This window comes from Molothrus ater, chromosome 1 (genome assembly GCF_012460135.2).
Source record: "Molothrus ater isolate BHLD 08-10-18 breed brown headed cowbird chromosome 1, BPBGC_Mater_1.1, whole genome shotgun sequence".
In the NCBI taxonomy this organism is placed as follows: domain Eukaryota; kingdom Metazoa; phylum Chordata; class Aves; order Passeriformes; family Icteridae; genus Molothrus; species Molothrus ater.
In genome coordinates this window covers 136476566-136501843 of record NC_050478.2, presented here as the reverse complement: position 1 = coordinate 136501843, position 25278 = coordinate 136476566, and the positions used below count along the sequence as shown (strand labels likewise).

Here is a 25278-nt window from a genome sequence, read left to right as displayed (position 1 = left end):
AAACTTCCTGCAAAGGCATAACAAGATTCAGTGGTGGGAATCTCGAAATTCAGGATAAATTCAGCCTCCAAAGAAGGTTCAACTTTCTAAGTGCAATACACTCTTGAGCCATATATTCTTACAGATTTGCTTTCCCTTGGAGCATCAGAAGTTAGCAGGTCTGGAGATGGAATGCTGCAAAGGGCCAGTGGGTGGTGAAGGATGAATTTTCCCCCAAGCTGGCTAAGCAGGAATGCCTTGCCTTCTGAAGCTCATCTTCTTTTGTTACCTTCCAATGAGGTTTCCATGTAACTGGCAGTTTATGCAGTGCACAGGGCTTGAGTGCCAAGAACATGTTGATTGTTCTAACCCACTGTCTCTGGCCTTAACACAGATGTATCTGGGTGAAACTTTATATCTCTGAAGCTGGACTGAAGTGTAGGAAAACCAAAAAAAAAAAGAAAAAAGACCCAGCACAAGAAGAACAAAAGCAGCTGCTGCAGTCTAAGCAAGCTAAAATTTCTGTAAGCTCCTAAGTTCAGGGACATTTGGTCAATACATGAATAAGTATTGCCATAAGCAGCCACTTTCCTGGAATTTTTGATTGCCATGACAAGAAAAGATTAAAACACCAGTTACATTGTGTTAGACAATCCACTGCTGGTGGCAATACATGTACTGCTAAACTGGGGCAGATGTTAAATGCATGCTTTTCTGAATTTTGCCTACAGCCAATTACCATAGCTAATATGCTGTAATTCACTCACATGAGTAAGTTAATTTAACTTTTTGTTTTGGAATAACAGACTTAGGACTGTAATGCCATCACTGACAAGAATGTATCTGAATATTTCTAGTTGAGAAGTTAGGGTATCAGTTGTCAGATCTCCCACATGGCAGTGGGGTCAGAAAAAATATAGACAATGACTGTTGTTTACCCAACTGCAAGTTATGCCACTAAACAAGAGAGAACCTGGAAAGTATTTATTTTTGAGTGTTTACCACAAAGCATAAATACTGCAGCTCCTCCCTCTTGCTGTCTCAGAACTGGGGCAGAACTGGACAAGTAGAAGTCTGTAGATTTGCCTGGCCAGGAGGTTTACCCAGGCAGAGGAGTTTTCTGGGGCGCTGGCAGCCAGCAAGGCTGCAGGGCAAACACGAAGCTCGTGTTCCGCGCCCGGAGCCGGCGCAGCTCCAGCTCCAGCAGGGCAGGGCAGGGCAGGGCCCCGGTGCCACGGCAGCTCCGGCTGCCTGGGAGCCCCTCAGCCTCCCAAACCTCACCTGAGTGCTCCTGCATCCTCCTGGGGAGCTGCTGGGGTGGTGCACCACAGGAAAAAGTGCAGCACTAATTCATCACTCTCCTGGGCCTACATATGAAACCTAGCTGTCTGTCAGGACAGAGGGGGAAACCTGGCAGAAAGGGAACTAAAAAGTGTAAAAAAAATAACATGGAGGACACAAGGGATTAAAATGTAGAGTGTACAGTGTTGCATGTATTGCAGAGACAGCATTTACCTGGTCTCTCCAATGATGAGGCACAACAGGAAGTTTAATAAGAGAAGAAAGGAGTAGGATCTCTGGCAAGATCTCCTTCTTCTTTTTGGAATGCATTAATAGTCCAATATTTTTGTCTCCCTCATCCTCACACTTCAAAAAGTTCACATATTGCCCTAATCATTGCTGCTCTCCAACAGGCCCTAGCCAAGCACCCAGCATTTATTTTCTGTACTTTGTGCTGTCCCTCTCTCCTCCTCTTCCTGAGTGGAGGACTGGGGATGCTGTGCAGGGATGTTTTGGGTTTGCTTCAAGAGAAGATGAAGCTGAAGAAGTGCAGATATGCTGGAGCAAACATCTGATGGTGCCTGCAGCAGCCACTGCTGCACTGCCAGAGCTCCCACTCACCAGCCTGCAGCAGACACTGGTGAGCATCACTGCCAAACCCACACCTTGTCCAAGATACTGGGCAGCTCCTCTGTGCCTGCCACAGGGGGTGCTGGCCAAATGGTTCAAACATCTTATTTTGGGCTGTCAGCTGGTTGGCTTAGGCCACTGTGCTGGGGTATAGCTCATTTTCTTCACAGTGGCTGCTATGGGGCTGTGGTTTGGATTTGTGCTAAACACAGGGTTGACACTGTAGAGATGCTTTTGTTATTGCTGAGCAGGGCTTGCACAGATCCAAGGCTTTTTTTGCTTTTCATAAAGCCACAGTGTTGAGGAAATTGGGGGTGCCTGGGAGGAGACACAGCCAGCATGGGTGACCCAAACTGGCCTAAGGGAAATTCCAGACCAAATGACATCATGCTCAGGATATAAAGTGAGGGGAAGAAGGAGGAAGAGGAAGACATTTGGAGGGATTGTGTTTGTTTCCTCAAGTCACCATTACACGTGATGGTGCCCTGCTCTCCTGGAGATGGCTGAACACCTGCCTGCCAGTGGGAAGCAGTGACTTAATTCCTTGTTTTGCTTCATTTTTTATGTAGCTTTTGCTTTCCCTATTAAACTGTATTTATCTCAACCCATGAGTTTTCTGGCTTTTACCCTTCCAGCCCCCTCCCTGACCCCACTGATGGGAGAGGGAGTGAGCAGCTGCCTGGGGCTTGGCTGCTGGCCGGGGTTGAATCACAACAGCCACCAAATGCTGTGAGATGATCAAGGAACTTAAAATGTGATTTAAGGTTTCCAGAGGTGTGCAGAATAAAGGGCTGTGATGTCCTTGCAGACATCTGATTTGGTGAAGACTTTTTCTGTGCTGATATCCTCAGACAGGGACATACACTGGCACTGCAGTAAGTGGGCAAGTGATTATTCTGATGATATCTAGAATCATCAGAGCACTCGGACACAACAGTATTACACCAGAAGATGGATCACATCCACATACAAAAAAAAATCCTGCTAGGAATTTACTTCCAGGCATTAGATTTTACAAAGAGGATATACTGCTTGCTTGCAGGTTTCAGACAACAAAAGTCACTCTCAACTGTTTTAATCCTTTCCTAAGGAAAGTTAACATGGGACTTTACTTAGGCAAGTTGAAATGTGAAATGGGTGAAAAGAAAATAATCCCTCTTAGCTGTCTCAAAAGCTTGAGAGTCCTGAATTAAAGAACAATGACAACAACAGCAAAATCTCAAACCAAAATCAGTCTCCCAAACAGATGAAAAAACCCAGAACATCAACACCAGGCATACATTAACTGGTTTCATTAAACTAAATCTTCTGGGAAGACTTTTGTCTTGACTTTGATTTTTCTGCTCTGAGCAGAAACTCCAGCTTGCTGGTTACCCATCTGCTTCAGCTTTAGAGGTTTTGCTGTCCCTTGGGCTCCTGAAACCACATGGGCCAATGTGTCCCAAAGCAGCACCAAAGACACATGTGTGAGCACTGGAACTTGATGTGATGGACACCAAGGCTGTGGGAGCTGCAGGTTTTATGTGCCCTGGAGTCCAGAGCCAGCACAGGCAAGAGAGGGGCAGTGGGGACAGCTGTGTGCCCCTGTCCTTTTAGCAGCCCCTAACAATAAGAGGGCACATGCAGGGAAGGCAGACGATGCCTGAGGCACCTGATGGACCCTGGGAGCATTTCTGTGAGGGTTAATTAAACTGTGAGCAATGGCACATGGCCTTCCACCTTTGTGAGTCTGATCCTGGTGTGGGCTATGGTAATTATCACTGCCTCATCAGTGCTCATGAGGAGTTTGAGGATGAAGAGCAGTTCCCAACAGGTAGCAGAGCTGAAGACATGCTCTTCTGAGGGCAATGGGAGAATTGTGAGGATAGACATGCCAGGGGCTCTGCAAATGTTCCCTGGCAGATTTTCTTCACTGGCATGGAAAAACCTAAGGGACTGCCTTGCAGCAGCTGGGGATTGATCAGCCATGGGCACTCATTTGCAGCTTTCAGGGAGAAGCAGGTACAGCAGGAAATGTGGAGCCTTAACAACTGTGCATTTCAACTGTGCACAAAGACAGGTGCAATTGCAGAAGCATTAGCATAAGACGAATGCATTTGCACCTACAAAGTGAGCCCCTTTCAGTGGTACAAATGTGTCAAAAATTTATGTGAAAAATTGCAAAACAGTTAGAAAAGAAACCTGCTTTTGAAATTGCAGCCTGGGCCCTACTTCTGAAGAGCCTTTCATCTTTCCCCTGCCTTTCAGTTCAGAAAGGATTCTCTCCACATTTGAGATCATCTGTCTCCTCTTTTAATAGCAGTCTAATTATGATTATTTATTAATAATTTATAAGAATGGTCAGGCCTTTCCCTTCTCCTGTGTGTGAAGATAACACAGCATTTACAACCCCCCCTTTTTCTTGAGCCAGATCAATACCCCCTTCACGTGGCCTCAAAATGTAAGGAATGGTCAAGGAAGAGCTCTACAGTAGCATTATTTCCAAAAAGAATTCCACATAGGTTTCTTAAGAAATACATTTACTACCAATGACAAGGATAGTGATTCATAAGCCATAAAGCCTTGCAAAGTCAAGATCACACATGACAACTTTTCCATGTGTTGGGTAGCTCCCATTTTTCACTGTGTCAGTTTTCTAATGTGGATTCCAATAATGAAGAAAGTATATCCTTAGGGGAGAAAACTCATCAAGATGCTGAGCTTTCTTCCCAGTGACCAATTGCATGTCATGAAAACCAAGGTCTGAAGCCAGCTGAAGATAGGAGCAGTTGGACAGGTATGGAAATCTCACTGTTTGGCAAGGTCTCAGACAATTTTTACTTACCTCTAGTGTAGTCAATACAATCTTCTCAACTGAAGAAAAATAAGCCTCCCACAAGAACTGTGTCTGCTGTCTAAGTGCTAGGATTTTATCCTGATGGATAGACCTGATTGTAGAAGGAATCTGAAATACAACATGTAATATAGTCAGAAGCTTTAGAAACAACACAATCTCATCAAATTAATATGCTGCTGACAAGCCCTCTCCTCCATTAGCAGGTTGTACAGCTTCAGCACTCCAGTCCAATGGAGATGTGTGTCAACACTTAAAGCCTTGATGTAAAACAAATGAGACACAATCCTTTATAACCTCTGATATTGAATATATTATTTTTTTTAATCTGCTTTTAGTTTTTGATTGTTTATGGTAATGAGTGGTGTGGCACAGTAAGGAGCCTCTCCATGCAGCCCTCATGATTTTCATCCCACAAAACTCTTCATGGACTAGTATTTTAGCAAACTAGCACCTGTAGGGGCTGAGAGTTCAACAATTATCCCCACATTCCAAGTATATTTATGGGATCTGGAACTGCATTTACCACAGCATAGTAACACTAAATGTCCTAAGGAAAACACACCAACACCGTAAGTAAGACTCCACTTTTTGGGAGCCCATGGATCAAATTGCATTTTAGTAATTACCTTAGGTGGAAAGAATAACATCTTCCACAACATCTGTTATTCACAAGGGAAAATAGTGCTCATTTTTCCCCTCCTTCCACAATCTACACATGAATTGTATAAGTTGCCTTACAAATAAACCCTAAATTGTCCTGCTACAGCACTTTTCCATTAAAAAATGTAACTGCTCACTAGATCAGAAGGGAAGGACTTCATGTCTACATCTCTCACCATCCCCATGTCCTTCTCAAAACTAAGATGTGTATATGCCATTTTTTAACTTAGGATCTTGACCAAGGCCTCCAGTACAACTTGGGCAATGCAAAGTGACATTATCAAGGGGGTTTACTGAAATTTGCTTCAGTGATGAGAGCTAGTCACAGCACGAGAAAAGCATTTAGAATATGCTGCTGCTTTGTGATCATCTTTCTCTAGAAATGAACAGTTATGTTCACACACACACAATCACTCAATCATTTTTGTGATTTCTAACTGAAATCACAGAATTGTTTAAGCTGGAAAAGACCTCTAAGCTCATTGAGACCAACCACTAAATCATGTCAATTATGAGTCATTAGTTTTAAAAGCAAATACCTGGGCTGTGTATTTGGTCCTTGTGCATTCCAGCTTATTCTGAAGTTTTCCTGCATCCCACCACATTCAACCCTTTCCTGATCAAAACACACTCTGCTTATTCCTAAAATATTCTGAGAAGAGCTAGTGATCATTATTTGCTTTCACGTGTTCCCAAATCAAATGATTTCCCATGAAACCTCTTTTCTGAAGAAAATTTGCAGCTTTAAAAATTTACATGTAAAAAATTTTTACAAGAACCACCAAATTCTTTACTTGCAGAGTTTGCAATCAGGTCTGGACAGTTTGACCATGGCTCCACTGGGTGCATTGTCAGATGGGCCAGTATTTGCTCTCTCAGCCCTTCAACTCTTTGACCATCATCTTAGAGACACTGCTAATATAATACAGAGTTGGGCTTATGAGAGAGTTAGCACTGCAGCAAGGTGGAACAGAAGAAAATGGTCAGATTGTCCAAGATGCTGCTGTATTTCCCTCCCCTATAGACCCTTTAATTAAAACATAGTTCTTTAGGTAAAATACTCCCTGCACAAGTAGTATGAAAGACAGAAGCAGAAAACATGTATTGACACGTGTATAGGAGATCACATCACTATTCATGATGTGTTACAATAAGCAGAAGGATAATAAACATTACCTGTACTGGCTGCACAGATGTGTATTAATCACACCCAGAAACATTATTAGTAGCAAAGACAAGGTTAAAGTCACTTCTTAGTGGCAATACAGCATTTTCTCAATAAATATTTAATTGCAGTATGTGCAACCTTGTATAGTGTGTATGCACACATGTGTAATTCACCCATGAAATCAATCCTCAATCCCCACTACACCTTATGAAAGGGAATGCTGCTCTGACTATGAAGGTTACTGCACAAAGTTATGATTTACACACCATACCATGCTCCTGAGTGCCAGCACACGCAGTGTCAAGGTTAAAAAGAGCCTTGATGGAGGCTCTGTTACAACAGCTGGAAAGAAAAATCAGAGCTCCCATTTTAAATGCATTTGCCTATTAATCTACTTGCCCAGAAAGACAGGTGGGGAAATGATGTATTAATACTAATCCAGCATGATTACATTGGAATTATTAGAACTTTAATAAAAGGTCATTTCAGCAATGAGTAGGGGGGAGGGGAAAACCACCCTGCACAAATAAATGCAGAAAAGCTCCCAGCACTGTGATGAGGAGAATATGCAAATAAAAACATCCGAGTTGCTCTCAAACAGGAAATGAAAAACTGTAACATAACAAAAACATTTCCCAGAGCAGACATTCAGGCCCTCTGCCAGCTCTTTAAAAACACTGTTAATAACAGTGCAGTAGCTGTTCAATATGGAAGCAGCTGTGTGAAGCGAACGAATGGCACGTTACCGGAAAACATGAAGATCAGCAAATTATTATTATTTAAAGTGAGACATCATTTTGCTCAGAAAAAATGTGCTGTCCACAGAAGCAAAAATCAAATGGCCCTTTTATATTTATTTGCAGCTTGTATGACATTAAGTAGAATAGGCACTCCATGCAAGTCTTGCTAGGCCAGCTCTTCACAAATATTTACTTCCTTAGACAAGTAAACAGCCATGTGATGACACAGCAAAGATACTTTGTTTTGGGGTGCCACCACACCTGTACCTTTGAGGGCTTCTCCCTGTGGAGGACACTAAATTCAAGGATCAAAAAAAAAATATTGCTCTTAGTGGCTACTCTGTGCTTATTCCAAATCTTGTGGATCTCAGCCTTATGCTGGACAATGGCACTTGAGAAAAAACAATTTTCCAAGAACTTCTCCCAACGTGAACGTTTCTGCAGAATTTACAGAATACATTTGGACTGTAATACCCACTAACATAGCTGAAAAAAACAAAACAACCATAGTACATTTAAAACCAAAGCAGATGCTGGAAGTAGCAGGGAATTTGTAACTTCTCAGCCCATTTTTGTTCTATGACCTCAAGATTAACTATAAGTGACAGGAACACTGCTTCAAAAAGCAATGCTACATGGTCCACATATCAGAAAAGGGACAGATTCTGCTTCCCATCAAATTGTTAGATGATAACTCCTGCCTGAAAAAATACCTGCTTTCCTGAGGATACCCCTGCGGATAAACTATTTTTTAAGGACTGGGGCAGAATCCACCCTCCAATGTTTTCCCCTTTCATCCCAGTACCTGGACAGATCTACCTCAGATTGGCATCCAAGTGTTTAACACCAGAAGAGATTTCATGCTCTTTGCAAAAATAAAAGTCTCCTGCACTTAAGAATTTGGCCTGGTGGCTGCAATGACCTTCAGATCAAATAATGAATGATGTCATATTAAATGAGCTCACAGCCAGCCTGACACAGACAATCCCTTCACGAAAAAAGAATCTTTTAAAACCCTGACCTTTTGGATTCATCTTCCCTGTCCATTGAGATGGTCGCAGCAACAATCAAGTGAAGGCCATGGTCTGTTCCTTACCTGTAATAACAATCTCTCATCGCCGATGATGGCAGCTTGGTTCCAATCGATCACTTCCGAGAACGGCAGCTCCCATCCATTGCTGAGCATGACCGGGACGCAGGCGGCCTGTGGGCACAGAGCCGCCGTCAGCAGCAGTCCCAGCTCTCCACCAACACCCTGACCCCCTCTCTGCACAAGCTCAGGTGAGCCAACATGGCAAAGAACACCAGAAGACACAGCAGTGCAGCCCACGTGTTTACAGTTTTCCATTTTGGGCTCATTCATATGCACTGAAAGGTGGGGTTTGCATGGACAGTGGCATTTGCAATCTGGTGCTTACGCTGCCAGACAAGGACAGAACTGTTCAGTGCAGCAGACGGAACACTGGAGAATTTGATACAGAATGATGGCCTTCCTTGTTCCTTTGTGAACCACTTAGCAAGGAGCAACTTCCCCTGCTTTTATAGTGTAGTAAACCCCATAGATTTAGGAAAAGCACCATGGAGAATATGAACAATAGGAATGCTGAAACAGCAAATGAAAATTCCTGTTTCCCTGTCCTCTGCCCTTAACCTATCTCTGTAACCCTATAAGGCAATGTCATGTTAACCCCTTACCCATTGGTCAAGCTTGGATCCTTTCCAACCCTATAAAAGAAGCATACTGTACCCCATTAGGGGAGAAAGAAGAAGAGCAGAGACCCTTCACGGAGCTCCCCAAATAAAGCCATCTCCGTGGAACAGCCTGCGCCTTATCCTTCTCCTCTCTCTCTGTCTGCTGCAGCCTCAAGCCCAGGGCACCACTACCTCGCAAGCAGAGCTGAAATCCTGAGAGCTTGCAATCACTATAGAGCTGATAATCACCATGCTTGCTAAATGGTAGCCCTGCGGCCTTGGCATGAGCGAGTGAGCTTCGGGCACCCGGTCCCTGCCCAGGGACTGAGCTCCTGAGCCCTAGTGCTCTGCTTTATGATAACCCCATTGAGGCTTTATCATTATAGTATGTAGTGACAACCCTACAGAAAATACAGATCGTATTTAACTCCTCACCACCTTTCCCATGAAGGAGTAAATTCTCTATCCTGTTTGGTATCAACTTTCCAAATAGAGGCAACTGCAAAAATACAACTTGCCTGTCATCACCTGTCTACAAAAAAAAGAATTGTTGTATGTCCCAAAACAAACAAACAAAAAAATGCATACACATTTAGTATCCATTTCTTACCAGTATGACCTGTGTAAACTAATTAAACTTTTGCAAGTTTTACAAGTTCTTCTGCATTGGCAGTTTGTGAATACTTAGCAAATAGGTCAGTATTTCCATAAACAAATGATCACCACTATGTTCTGATCAGCTTAATCACAACATAAGATCCAAACCAAACACCTTCTGATGAGATGAAATAACCTAGTACCAGAGGATTTTTATCAAACTTGTGCTCTGGTTCAGTTTCCTTTGGATCAAACCAAGCTTAAGTGTTCTGAGTTTGGTCCAGACTAGGGTTCAGGCCTCCCAAAAGATGGTATAAAGGGGAATCTTTCAGACTGCTGTACCTTCCTTGGTAAGATGCATCATACAGAGCATCTTAAACTGGTCAAGTCTACATTACAGCAGTGATTATTATGTGTAAACAACTGTGATCTTCTGTAAGGAATTAATCAATGCATGAAAAAAGCCAACTAAAAACCACTTAGTAATGTGTTTTCATGTTTAAAACATTGCACTAATGTGGATTAAGACTTTCAACATCACGTGGATCCAGACAGAAACTGGGAATACATCATTATTGGTGAATACTGCTGCTACCCTGATAGCAAAATCCTCAGTTGCCTACATTTTATCACTGACCAGGAGCCCACAAGTGCTGTGCAGTGAGGAACAACCCTTGCTTTCCCCTCCTGAGATGATGTATTTAACAGAAGCTGCATGACTTTGAGCCCAGACAAGAGAAGAGCTGAGGAGTGCTCTCCAGGAGGATCTGAAGTGACTTGTCATCTCATACAAGCCAGTCCCATTTCTTCCTCTGAAGAGACTGGAGAGAAAACAGCACTTTTCAGGCTATTAATCTTCTCTTTAGTAGGAGAAAGAGGCAAGTGACAGTCCAGAACTTGGATCTCAAAGTGATTGCAGATGTGGGGTTCAGTGATTACACCTATGTGTCCAAGGCATGTAGGGTATCCAAAAAACCTATCAAAGGTGGGCAGACATGACACAGGATCTACTGGAATCCTTCTGGAGAAGCAGCAGAAAGCCAGAAGGGTTTCTGGGTACCCCAGGCTTCTAAAATGACATAATATACCTACACTTAAGTACCTGAATCCTGCTCAGCACTGCAGTGAACAACACTCTCTAACAGTGGCTGGGACATTGTATGGTTGATGATGAAAAGGGATGGGATGTCATTTATTGACAGCTTTACTGTCAATGCTGTGACACTTTCCAAACGGCAAAACAACTCCTGGAGGCAGGACCCTGCAAGATGTGTTCATTTGCCATTTCACTGAAACCAAGCACCTCCTTCTCTCCACTCCAGCCCCCATGGAAATCCAGATGCCAGACCCACAGGGGAGTTACAGCACCTCACACAATGCTCTCTATGCCTGACTGAAGATCCAGAATTAGGCTGATGTTTGCCAACAAAAAAAAACCCACCAGAGAGGCAGAAGGTGGAGTAGGCAGGTGTCAGGCTTTACCACTGTGCTGCCTGGCCACAGGGACTCCAGAGCCCTTTTGTATTGCCTTCTGTGGCTGGCCCACAGCAAAAATGGGCCCACTAACCAATTTTTCAAAAGGTGAAGGATATTCAGGTGCTGTCCCAGACAGCACACAAACTTCCTGAGATCAGCTTATATCCACTTTCATGTGAAGCTTCCATCTGGAGCTTTAACACCTCCAGGCCATGTTCTGTATGTTCACCAAGCACCATCTCAAAACTGGCAATGCATAAGCAGGTCTGTTTTGGCTAAGTGAAAACAAAAAGCTATTTTTACTGCCCCATGGCTTACATGTAAAGGCCAGTGTCTCCCAGGGGAAGTCTCACAGCTTGACAAAATACTGTTCTTAACCAATCTCTCAGCCTCACCACATCCAGGGAAACCCTGGAGATCGAGCAATCCAACCTTCAGATGAGTTCAGTGCCTCAGCCCCTCCTGGGAAGAAGCTGCCAATTGCTCCAGAAGTATGAATAGAGGCTTTTGCAAAGTGGATTACTGTCCACTAGGGAAATGAAACACGTTTCCCTCCTCCCCACCTCCCTGCTATTGCACACTGAATCACAGCCAGCGTAGTCACTGCTTTAAACTGCAGCTCTTACCTGCAAGGCTTCCAAAAACCTGAAAGAGCCAAGCCTGCGGCCACGGGGAACCAGACAGAAAGTGGCATTGTGCAGCATTTCACGGTAATCATACCTAACAAGAACAGGGCAGAAAAGAGAAAATTCAATTAGAGGTGAGTCCGAGAGTAACTGGGCGTGAAAATGCAAACAGCTGTTGAGACACATCTGGATAAAATTATCCCCAACCCAGACCGTTCAGCACCAGGTTAACTGACTCCCTCCATGCATGTGTATCAGGCTCCTCTCTGGCTCCTGTTTGCTCATCCGCAGGAGCAACCACCATGGGAGAATGCTGGGGAGAGTGGCAATGAGACTGATAAGGAAGGAAGTAATTTTGCCTTTGCAATAATGAGCCAGTTCTGTATAAACAGTGCATGACTTCCAAGAACAAACTCACATTAAATATTTTGATACCCAAAGCATTGTTGCAGTACTTCTGTGACCCTGATTTCTATTCAGATTTAGTCAAAACCATGCATAACTGTGTTCACAAGAGGTTTGTACAAAGCAAAAAAATATTCAAGCTATGCCAAAGAAATATTTCCCTATCAAGCAGGCACTAAAAAAGGGATGGGGGGATACAATGACTCACTTGGTGGTTATTGTTAAGTGTGGAGAGAAGAATATATGACGAGATTTTGGCAATTAATCACATAGCTGCAATGATCCATGCTTCTCTGAACGAAAGTGCTGATAGACACTTCTGGGGGTTTTTTCCCAATTACATCAACCACCACAAAACCATTCACCAAAACCACACATCAAATCCCAACAGCTTTCTGCCTGTTATTAGCAAATTGTACTTCTGACAAGCCCATGGCACTGTGAATGGCATTGACCTCGTCTGAGCCAAAAGGATCCAGATTGAACACCCTCCATTCTCCAGAGTGTCCTGGACTCTGCACATAGGTGCTATTTTGACAGCAACTTCTAGCAATGAATTTTTTTGACACCAATAGTCTAATTTTACCATGTCCTGCAGGCAGAGCAATTTTTTTTGTATGTGTGTCTCTGTGCACACATATACATATATACATGATTGTATTTTACATACAAAGAAGTTAGGATCTATGTTTGTATTCTCACACAGGCCAGACAGATGGGAGTAAGCCAATTTTCAATTATAAGCTCTGTCTTTAGGAAGGGACATCTTGCAAAGGCCCATTTGCTTAAACAAGCGTGTACAGCTAATTTGCACAAGAAAAGGTCACTGTGAATGGATTAAGATTATCTCCACCGAGAGTAAAATAAAACCCCTCATTGCATTAATTAAAACTACAAAACAGACTTCAAAGTCCCTTTTTTCTTTTTAATCCTATCTCAACTTTGGTTAAAATACATATATACATATTTTAGCTGAGTGGCAGCTATTTATTTTTCTCTGTGTGGGATAGAGATTGGCAGCCATGTCCCAGCTCACCAGTCAGCACTGACACAGCATAGAGGGGAAAATATTAGAACTGGAATACAAAAACCTCAAATTTTTTAAAAAGTTGCCATTTTTAAGCACTCCTTTTTTACGTATTGAGAGGTCTGAGGCTCATTGCTTTTACTGTGTATTGTAGGACAACAAAAGTTAATAAATACCAAAAATAGAATACCCTGTAGGGCTAGAATACACCAGGCAGAAGTTCCCCATCATTAGCTTGATAAAAAAAGTAAAATCCTGTTAATACCCTGGAATGCAACATTATCCACAAAACATTGATGGCAAAACCAGAACACAAAGGAAAGCAGACAGCAAGGCCACTCCAAGTGAGTCTTCCATATCCTAGTGACATCCTATACTGGGCACCTTTTCTTTCATATCTAACTTGCTGGTATTAGGATAGATTTAGAAAGGGAAAAAAAACATAAGAGGATTTTGTTAACCATTTTCACCTCAAAAAACCTCAATTTTCCACCAGTTAGCATCTTGCTCCCATTTTTGAGCCTTTTAAAACTTAACATGTGATTTATTGCAGAGGTCTGTAATAGCACAGTTCCTGGTCATCAAGCAATTTTTCTACATCATATGTACACAGAAAGCCCCATCCTAACTTTGTATGGGCACAAAATAACTACTTGCTTCAGGGAGGACTCACAAATAGAGAAGGAACAGATCCAGAGTAGTGTAATATCCATCAAGAGCTGCTGAAGTGAACGAATCACAGCAGAGATTCTATTGAACAAATTTCCCTGTAATTTCAACCAAAATGCTTTAAGGTGACTCAATGGGATCTTTGAGCTCAGTGATAAGGGACCACTTTAAACCCCTCAGAGACCACTCTGGGATCAAGCATCTATTTGAAACCTGCAAACATGAGGTGCTATTTCTACTCCTAAGAGTTCATGGGTTGCATGCCAAACAATGGGAGCACTCTGCCTTAGCTGGAAGACAGCAGAGACCATTTCTTTTTTTTTTTTTTTTTTGGACTGCCGGCAGCATTTGAAAGAGACCTTGGCCACAAAAACATCACTTGGTAAATGAAATTCCAGCCCAAAGGCCATGGTGAGGACAGAAGGCTCAGGGCAATTTTCACTTTCAGACTCCTTCCCATTCATAACCATGCACACAGCAGCAGGTTTGATTTTTGCCAGCATTCTGACAGGAACCGCAAAATGTTTACGTACATTTTTCACCACATAGCAGAAAGCATACAGCATTACACCTGAAAGCATCTCTGTGCTTTCCTTAACTCAAACTTAAAATACTTTGAGTGAAGTGAGTGAAATAATCTCTGTGATTAAAGGTAAGTATCTGAGTTAAGTGCTTGCTGGACTTGAAATTTCTCCTTCACTTGTCCAGGAGAGAAATCAGAGCTGGCTCAAACTTCCAGGAACACCTTCTCAGCTAGAGTACTGATGTTGTACATTAAGTACCAATCTGGCATTCAATGCAAACATCAGTACCACATCAACAACAGGCTTTATTTCCCCACTATCTCCACTGACTAATCTCAGCAAAACCTCAGGGAGGCAATCAAGTATGAGAATCTCCACTTGCAACTGGAGGAGGCGTCTTAAACTATATAGAAAATAGTCAAGTGTTTAGTAGATGTTCTTCCAGGGTTTCCTCTTATTCTTCTCCCCAGCAACGGGGGTTAGATCTGGTTCCAGAACTACTTATTACCATTAGCTGGTAACATCTGAAGATGGCAGGGACATTTGTCACGGTCTTCCAGCCTACACTGCTGTGGTTTCTGCAAAGTTGGAGCTGCCAGCCTGTGTGGACAGTTCTCCTTTACCTGCCTACAGGGGTACCCCCTCTTTCTTTACCCAGCTGTGGAGGTTTTTCAGAAAATCAGAGCAAAGACCAGCACTGCAGAGCACTGAGCAGGGGCTGGCTGGGCACTTCTTCCTTACTTGTGCTGCTTCGGTGTTGCACTACTTCTGGCACTTTCCTTTCCTTCTGGCAGTTTATCTTCCCTAGCATTTACTGTAGAAAAGCTTTTAGAGGAGTCCTCTGCTTTGCTCAGAAGGTATTTATTTCCAGAAAGCTCCAGGTTTCCACATTAGAAGACTGGCGGGGAGTTGGGGCACATGCTTATTGCTCATACATTCCTGATCTCTTCATTCTGCACGCTTGCACAGAGGTAACATTTTACTGCCAATTTTAGGGTCGGCTTGGCCTGGGTCTCAGCTGCAGCATTCAAATGTTAAAATCCAAAATGCATATGCCTTAAAAATGACAGTTGGGTCTTCAAAACTAAAATAGCTAAAGATTTAATCCAAAGCTGGCATCCCTCTGTAAGTATTAGAGGCATGTTTTATTAACTTTCAGGCTTCTTTTCATAATGATTAAGTGTACATTGTTCACAGCTAGTACTTTTTTAGGCAGCATAAAAGAATAGCTCTATTTGCAATCAATTCTAATTTATTCACAACTTAATTGAATTATTCCCTCCCTGCCACCACCCATAGTTGAGGAAATATGTCTGGCCCCATCGATCACCCAGGTGTAAACACTGCAGTGCCGTGTGGGCAATTATCCAAAGGAGAAACACTGCCTGGCCAAAGGCTCCTGCCATTTTAACTCCTTGATCCAACACACAGCTTCTGTCTTCCCCCATCCCCCTTTTTTCAATTTTTTCTTCTGATGTGCCGACCATGTCAATCAGCACATGGATTAGAAGGCTGTTTGGCATTCCTGGTTCTCCATTATCCCAAAGAGCTCTGGCAGGCTGCAGAAGCTCTGCATTGACTAATCAGCCATGCCATACATTCCTTCCTACAGCTTAAGCATTTCCCCATGTCACTACACTGTAGAGCTTATAAACTAGCCTGGAAAATATTTTCACCATCAATTTTAGTATAAACTATTTTTTGAAAGCCACTTCTTTATCACCACTGATTGAAGAGAGGTCTAAAATCTAAAAAGACTGTTTAGACCAGCAGATATGTATAGATGCAGTGATTATCATAACACTTTATCTAGCTGTATGTCACCTGTCATGTAGACAACATGTTTTCTGACAGGATACAATCACCATTCCCGTTTCATAGATGAAACCCGAGACACAAATGACTGGTGGCTTCTCCAGCAGCTAGAGGGACCTTGAGAATGCTAACCACAGCACCCTGACTTTACTTCTTCCTCTCTGGTGATGCAGCATTCACTGAAATCCAGCTGCATGTTATGGCTATTAAAATTCAGATGGAAATAGAGGAGCAGAACCTAAGCCAAATGCAACAGGTTTAACTCAAATCAAATGCAATGGGTTTAACCCAGCAGTACATATTTTAACAGTGCCACACATAATCCATCTTTTGGAAGATGCTGGAGCTCATCTTTGGCAGGGACTATCAGCACATTCCACTGTAGAAGTCAGACGCGACTAGAGCTGCTTTTTTACTTCCTGAGCCAAAAAATTGTGATGGCACTTAACCAACTATGTCCAAGGCTCCCTCTCTGAATCTGCAAACCCATGAATGCACACTGCATCCTCCAGAAGTTTCTGTATCATATAAAGTACTACAACAAAGACAGACACTAAAACCTGTAACACAAGGGTAAATGGAGAAGTGTTTCTCAGTTTTCCAGTATATTAATTTTCAGCTATTAACCAATTGGCCATTTTTCCATATGTGAATGCTTAATACAGATGGCTCTGAACTACTGGCTGGAGAGCCTGAGAAGAAACCCCACTCAGTCACACGGAGCGTCTCGTTGCTTGGTTTCCACTAAGGTATGTTGGCTTTTAAATAAACTGCAAGTAAAACTTGGCATTGAAAGCACCAAGTGAGTAAGTGCCTTTGTAGAAGGGCTGACAGCTCGGCTGTGTGTGAGATAGAGAGCTGCCCAGGCCTGAGCTGGGAAGGCTCACACATCCTGCCTGGAAGGGAGCCGCCACTGCGAGTGCTTGCTTCTGGATTTACGGCTGCACAATGCTTTGGGGTGATCTGAATGCTCTGGCCACTGGCAGTGCATCTCCTGCTCTGCAAGTGCTGGCTCTGGAATTAGAAAGTTTGGAGGTGCAAAAACATAATTGGAAAACTTTTTTTCCCTGTTTAAAAGGCTAATTGATTTCACAGGTGTTTAATTATCATTTGCTGTGAGAGAATACCTTGTAGTGCCATAAAAAATGGATTTAATTTTCGAGTGCTTGCAAAACTATTGCCAAAGCCAAGTTAGAGCGAAAGCTAGATAATTATTCTATAAATCAAACACACTGCTTCCTTTCTTTGAAATTTTCTAATACTTGGCTATAATGATATCTGACGACCTTGAAACTAACATAAAAAGGATTTTCTTGCCAAGTGCTGAAAGGCAGCCATTGGACTATATCTTTCAGTCCAGCTCATCACTGCAGCCACTGCCACCTCACTGCCCAGGCTGCTGGACTCCAAGGGATGCTACTAACTACAGCAGCAGGCGTGAACAGCAACTTTGGAACAGTGCTAGTGGCTGAGTATGGGTATGAGCATGAGCCCAATCTGAAAACTCTGAATAATTCTACTAGGCCTTGCAATGAAAATGAAACTCTGTAAGCATGCAGCAACTAACTGTGAAGCACAACTGTTTTCTCCATTTCATGTCATCATCTTCCTTTAGTTCAGAAGGTTGGATTAGCAAAGAAAAACGGGGAAATAGACTTTTCACTTTAATGCACTGCTAAAGAAACTTTATTTTACAGTTAAGATAGACAGCAGCCCTTAAAACTGAAAATATCTTTAAAGTCTTGAGTGACATCACTGCTGGATTCAGTTCACTTCAATATTATGCAGAAAAACATTTGGATACACAAGCCGTTAACGTCAATGTGCATTCCAACAAATAAAAATGCTCTAAAGATTTCTATCTAAATATTTACACACAACATCCTGTAAATCTATATGATGCATGCAAGGCATGCACAACACTTGGATTGCAAAATGCTATCCAACTGGCTCCCAGTGTAGCAGCTAGGCCACCCAGAATCTTACACAGCAAATGTGGTCTCACCAACATCATTTGATATTTAAAGGTAACTGCTTATTTAGCAAGTGTACCAGAGTGGGTTTGTAAGTGGCTTGTCTGAGGCAAACCTTGCAGAGGTGCCTCTCTAGGCAGTGTTACACCCACATAACCAACCTGCTCATGGCACTGTCTAGTGCTTCTTCTAAAACCAAACTCCAGCTCCTAGGCTTTGAAGTCCTCTAAGAGCTCCTGTTTCACAGGCGCACCTCACTGTGCTGGCAGCAAGAAAACTCACCTCATGCCTGAACAAGAACAATCCATGGAGAAGCAAATGCAGTGCTTGCCTGTGCCTTGTGAAGAATGTAAAGGCAGCCCCACACATTGTAAACACCCTCCAGGTCAGTGGGAAAGCAGGGATACTGATGCACGCATGCGTGGATGCACACCCAGGAATACGCACACACAAAGCCACACGCTCAGATTTTACCTGGCCCCATCTCCCCTGACATGCACTCTGAAATGACAAAACCATGTTTGAATACTCTGTCTGAAAAGTGCCCAGCTGGCACTTACTGACCACCAAGGTGCTGGACCCTTCCAAGGTAAAGATCAGACCAAGCTATTAAGATGATCCAGTGGCTCAGACAGCCACTTTCTAACAGGATTCTTCTAACAATAAAATACACCAGCACTTTGCATCATTATGGTACCTCTATTTTGCCATTTTCTGGAATCACAAACTCCTTTTAGAATATTTTAACATAAAGAACCCCAGTCTGCTGGCAGGAGAACAAGCCAGCACCTCCACCAATGAAACCACCATGTAGTCTGAACTTGGGCTTCATCTACTCAGCCTTGCTCCTCAGTATTCTGCAAGGAAAAATGCAGGAGTAAGTTGAAAGTAGTATCTAACTCTTGATAGTCTGCTTTGGTGTTGCAACAGGAGACTTATATACTGGGCTGCATCAAAAGAAGTGTGACCAGCAGGTTATGGAGATGGTTCTCCCTTTCTACTTCACCCTGGTGAGACCCCACCTGGAACACCCCAGCTCTGGGGTCCCCATCTCAAGAAGGACATCGACTTGTTGGAGCAGGTCCAGAGAAGGCCACAGAGACAATCAGAGGGCTGGAGCACCTGCCCTACAAAGAAAGGCTGAGTTTGGGTTGTTCAGCCTGGAAAAGACTCCAGTGAGTCCTTACTTTTCAATATATAATAAAGGGGGCTTATACGAAAGATGGAAGAAGACTTTTTACCACGTCCTGTAGTGACAAAAGTAATACTTTTAAATTAAAAGTGATTGGATTTACATCAGACATAAGGAAGGATTTTTCCAGTGTGAGGGTGATGAGGCACTAGAATAGATTGTCCAGAAATGCCTACAATGTCCCATCCCTGGAAGTGTTCTCCCTGCCCATGGCAGAGAGGCTGGACTAGATGATCTTAAAATATGCCTCCCAACACAAATAATTCTGTAATTCTATGATATTTATTTTTAAAATTTGGGATAGTCTATTCTGTCCTTCACAGAGTGACTTTGGACTTTAGCCTTCTCACAGCCATGAAGCAGTGTCAAACATTTGTCCTAAATAGCTCCATCTACTCCCATTAACTGAACTCACATGCTGTGACAGTCCAGCAGTGAACATCCTTGGTGTAATTTCCCACTGCAAGGACAATGTTATTAATTTAATGTCTAACTTAAAACAAAAAAAAAAAAAACAACAACAAAAAAAACCCCCCAACAAGCTAAAAACCCAAACCACAACTGGAATTTCAGTTGTTACAGAATCAGTTTGGATTAAAGATCCAAACAAAGAAAAATCTATACTGCATTTTTTGAACAAAGAAACAAATTTTAGTTCATCTGCTACCCACTCTAATTTTGAGATTACAGGACATACCAGAGAGCCTCAGCATGCAGAGATATAAAAGACTTATTGTGAGATAGTTCACCTGTCAACATACCTGTTGGCTCTGAAGATGATGACTGCTACCTACCTGTCAAAAAAATAAAAGACCTCCAAATCTTTCTTAATTATTTTTAAATAGCTCCTTATTAAAAACTTGAGGCTAAAAAATGCTGAAGAGGATCAGTTTTCTAGACTTTCACACTTCAGTGTCTGTGGTTGCTGAATGTTTTAAATAATCTAGAAAGAAAAAAAGGTTGATTACAGGCCCCAGAGGGTAAAATATGGATAAAAGCAGTGTTCTGCACCCATTTATGCAACAGTCCAATAACTGGACCCAGACGGGACCAGAGGACTCTCCATTAAGCTGCCTGTAGGACTGGGGCTTCAGCAGGACGGTAGAGAAAGTACAATCCCCTGAAGATCAAATTAGAAGGGGTTATAGTTTCTATTCTTGCTTTGAATTTCTGGCTGAGCTCTTTACCAAACAATTTAGAATAGTCCTTATGAAGCTTATCATTTCCTATTCAGCTCCACAGATTTTCCCATAACAGCTATCGAGCTCCTAAGTGGCTTGTTGGCATCTTTAAAAGTTATAGTCCTCCAGACGTACCATCTAAAAATGGAAAGCAAAGATGATGTGCAATGCTGGCTCTAATTATGCAGGAGTTCATTTCTATGAATGACTGGATTTGTTTCCAAAAAAACAAAGAGAGACTTCACACAGGAACTGCTGGCACAGCCCCATGTTGTCTAGGCATGCTGACCTAAAATGTGACCATGCTTGGAGGAGAAATTAGTTCAGCAAATCCAAGGAACAACTTTGAATGAAATAGAGAAGTGATTTTTTACTCATACAGAGTCATCTGTAGCTTAGTCCCCAGGAGCAGTACACCACAACACATCCAGATACTTCTTTGTTTTGGCTGATTATTAGTTCTTCTACTTGCCTTCATCTCAGGATCTCCAAGTATTTTCTTCCTCCTTTCTATAAATGAGACAAAGCTACCTCAAAAATAGGATTAGGACACAAAGTGGGAAGGGGGGAACAACCTAACTGTGTATTTTGGTTTTATAACTCTGAATTTTAGGGTAAAATCCCAGCACTGTTAACAGTCCAGGATAGTTTCCACTGGCTGGGAGCAGATGATCTTCTGGATTTAATGAGGACAAACTTCTGCAATAAAGCAGAGCAGGAGTGTGAACTCTGGAAGGGCAGGAAACGGCAATTTTTTTTTCCTTATTGCAGTCAACAGTCAGTATTAAAATAATTTTTATTCTCTAAGAGAGAGAAAAGAGAATATAGCAGGAAAAATCCACTGATAAATGTTTTTTGGTGATGCCTCCTATAACCATTCACAGTTTTGTCTAGATAAAGCTAAATCAAGGCCGTGCCATGTGTGGTTTGAGAACCAGGACTGTGCTTCACTGAGTGGCCAGGTAAAATGGAATCTGTCACTCTGCAGATCTGCTCCCCTGGGCTTGCTCACTTCTGCTGACTACAGTAAAATTCAAGTTTTCTCTTATTTATTTTTCTCATTTAAAAAGGCATCTATAACTAGTGCACTGCTCCCCTTCATTTGTGCATCACCAAGTGCCCTTTGGAGCTATTCTCCTCTCCTCCTCAGCCAGAGTGATCTGCATGCCATCAAGCATCAGTTAGAACTGCAGATGGCTTTTATTAGGTGCTTCCTACCTTCCACAGTATTCTTGAGGAAACTCCACTGATCTTCAGTTGATGTTGAAGCAGAGCAGGGTGTCTATACTACATTCAGTAAGCCTGGAAAGAGTTTTATCCTCTTTCAAAGGTACAAACAATAATAATTTCAAACTGAAAGAAGTTAAGTTTAGATTGGATGCAAGGAAAAAATTTTTCACTTCAAGGGTGCTGAGACACTGGAATAGATTGCCCAGGGAAATTCAGGATGCCACTGGAAGTGTTAAAGGTCAGATTGGTTGGGGTTCTGAGCAATCTGATCTATTGAAAGATGGCCTGTCCACAGCAGGGATTGGACTAGACCCAGACCTTCCTATGGTTCTCTAAGTCCCCATAGTGACATATAGGACTTTCAGGCAAAATTGCTGTCTAAAAAATCCCAGAAGCACATTTGCATCCATGCATACTTATATGCACACACTTCCACACTATTTAGAAAAGACTTTCATCTGGAAACCACTGATGCATGTGCTTAGCCTTCTTCCCCTGCCTGACCCTGCCCTGACACATAAAAGAACCTCACACATGATTTTTGCAAAATTACTTTTTCAAAAGACAAGGCCCATTTCGAGAACAAAGTTAGAGGAATAACCAACCACAGCAAACTGAAGGAGAATTCTTCTTAAGCATGCAAAGCAAGAAAACCAGTTTGAAAATATTAAATGCCAAACACTATGTAAACCAGACCATTTCATAGCTCTGAGCACCACAGTCACTTTGCTTTTAAGTGTCCCATGGCCACACCTGCTGATGGTGATTGCCTGGCTGCTCACATCTGCACCTCCAGTGCCTCACCACAGTGTCAGGCATCTGAGCTATGTTGGGCCTGAGCCTATGAGCTGCAGATGGTGTTTCTCTGTCCCTACTGATACCCACTCCTGCTCTCGGTGCTCAGCACTGCTCACAACCCTGTTTCCCCTTTTTAGCATTCCTGCCCTGCTGGGCAGTGTTTGCCTGAACGTGCTACGTCTGTTTGCAAGCTAATAAATTATTTACACAAACTATTCAGGCATAGCAGCAAAGATATAAAACATTTATCAACAAAAGGAACAGTTTGTCATTTTAAAATAATTATGTTTCTTTAAAGAAACAACAAATTCAGTTGTCTCAGTATTACTTACTAGTTTGTGCAGACTTGAAAAGACTCCCTCTTTTGCAGAGAGGCATCTCTACTCCAAATAAAGCCTTAACCATGAGAAATTTTATATCTCTGCAAGGAAATCTTGCAGAGCTATAAAATCTGGTTTTGTAGCCAGAACCCCAATGAGAAGCACATATCAGGTTAGGCATATGTTGGCACCTTCTCCTGTGATCTGCCACATGCTGAACCACTTCACATGAGCTGTAGGAAAGCAGAGAACTCCTAAATGTATTTGCAACTCTGCTCTGGGGCCAGTAGCTGAAGCACACTTACAGCAGGGAGCAGCTCTACCAGCCCCATCCCTGGGACACTGCCAGACACCTCCTCCATTCCCACAGGAAGTGTGCAGGGCCACAATGACTCTGCCTGCCAAAAAAAGCCCTTTGCTCTCTCCCTGCTCCCTGCCCTGCCTTCAATATCTCCCCCAGCCATGATGGTGCAAGGACAAATGGAAAGGGAGAGGCATCAGCATGCAAGTGCTCAGAGGAACCTATGATCTGGTGTGCTTTGCAGATTGCCAAGGAAAACATGACTGTCCAGACAAAAGGGTTTGGGAGAGGATGCCAGCAGTGATGAGATTAGTCAGATGAACAACAGCTCTTCAGCCAAATGCTAACAGCCAACAGATGGATGGGAAAAGGCTTGACTGTAAGAGAGGCCATGCAATGATGCAGTGCAACATGCAACTGCTTTTTATACCGGTGGGTTAATGCTGGTATTAGTTTTAAAATATTTAACATATTTTTGAAACTCCAGTGATAAGCACAGAGCACGTGAAAAGACATCTGTAAAAGAGGATTCTCTATCAGGGTAACTTCAACTTCCTACCTCTCAAAAACTGTAAGTGCAGCCCCCTGTGCTAGTGGGAGAACAGGCTGCACAGTTCCCAGCTGAGTCTGGGTTTTGTGTGTTGTGTCCCCAAGGGGTATAAATAAGACCTAGAGCTCTCCCTACAAACTTCTGAGCAGCTGCTCTCCCCCAGCTGCCCTTCTCAGACTCCAGATGGGCTGTGATAGAGGCATTTTCCTACAGCAGTGCCTCAAATCATGTGTTAGATGTGTCAGCAATTTTTGCCAACATTAGAGGCTAAAAAGGTGCAAACCTGGAGCAGGGTTCTGGAGCATCCTCATGTAGCACAGACATCTTTTACATACTGTTTAAGAGACTATAAAATTCAGTAAGCCAAAATATAATGCTTGACATCTGAAACAAGATTTTGCCATAGAATGGAACAATTCTGTATAGAATTAGAGTGTCATTGTGGACAAGCAGCTCAAGGCTGTTACAGAAGAGCAAATGAATCCTTAGACACATCAACCATGTACACACAGAGAAGAAATTGTCCCTTTGTACTTCGAGTCAGCGAGGCAGGCACCAGAAAATACACTTTGCTAACATCTCCACATTTTATAAAGATGGTGAATAATTTCTCTGAAAAGACAGAGAAAAGGGACAGAGAAGTTATTTAAAGGACTGTAGTAAATACCCTTCTGAGAGAGACTGAAAGACCTCAGCTTGTTCAGCTTATCAGTCAGAAGAAGGAGAAGTGACTTGATTACAGCATATAAGTGGCTCTACAGGGAGAAGAATAAAAGGAAGCAAGAGTTCTTCAACCTGCTGAAAAAGGGCATAACAAGAATCAAGAGGTGGAAGTTAAAAGTGAAACAAACATCAACAGAAATCTGTAGTAATGCCCAGCACTGAAGGTATTTTAAGCACTGAACCGAAGTGCCAGCAGAGATGGTGGCTGCTCCATGAAGTGATCTCTGGGAAGGGGAAGGCAGCGCTCAGCCAGGACACGCGGTCACTCATCCTCCGTCACTGCCTGCGGCACGGGGCGAGGCGGGTGACACAATGGGCTCGCAGGAGGTCAGACACAGTAATCTCCTGCTCCATCTGGCCTTCCATTTCCTGAAAAAGCTACTCTGGTGCTTTTCCACAGTCCTGAGCACAAAAGCTCTACCTCCAATATTCCATCATGTAAACTTCATCCAATTACATTAGTACTGAAATGCCTGGGGGTATCTTCTGATAAGCATTCCAGGCACTACTTAGACAGCCTTACTGGAGGTACAACAAATTCTGTAGGACTAAATAACAACAGCCTACACCTCATAACAAATAACCTTCAGGATTTTTCTACTTCAGACCAACACACTCAACTTCCTCAAGAATTATTCATCTGATGGACAGATAGTTACAAGTGTATTTTTTTTTTTGAACTGAGATCAATATTGTATTTCTATAGATCTCAACTGGTTTCATTCCTATAAAATTTACCACAAGACTTTTCCACAAGGATGATCATCCCAAACAAGGTATCAAGGCTGATTATCATTTTGGCAAACTTAAGAGAGACATTCATAAATTAGCAGAGTAGAAGGGGGAAAAAACCCCAAACCAATACATTATTATGCCTAGATGGAA

At 42.6% G+C, this 25278-nt stretch overlaps 1 protein-coding gene across 1 annotated transcript in view; it reads right to left on the bottom strand.

Annotated features, from left to right (window-relative positions):
• The window catches only part of EXT1 (exostosin glycosyltransferase 1), a 182103-nt gene that overhangs the window by 18955 nt on the left and 137870 nt on the right, over nucleotides 1-25278 (bottom strand). The window contains exons 2-4 of the mRNA XM_036405689.2: nucleotides 11686-11779; nucleotides 8391-8498; nucleotides 4715-4834 (exon numbers count right to left, since the gene is read on the bottom strand). Coding sequence (XP_036261582.1) covers nucleotides 4715-4834; nucleotides 8391-8498; nucleotides 11686-11779 — 322 coding nt within the window. The remainder of the gene's footprint in view (nucleotides 1-4714; nucleotides 4835-8390; nucleotides 8499-11685; nucleotides 11780-25278) is intronic.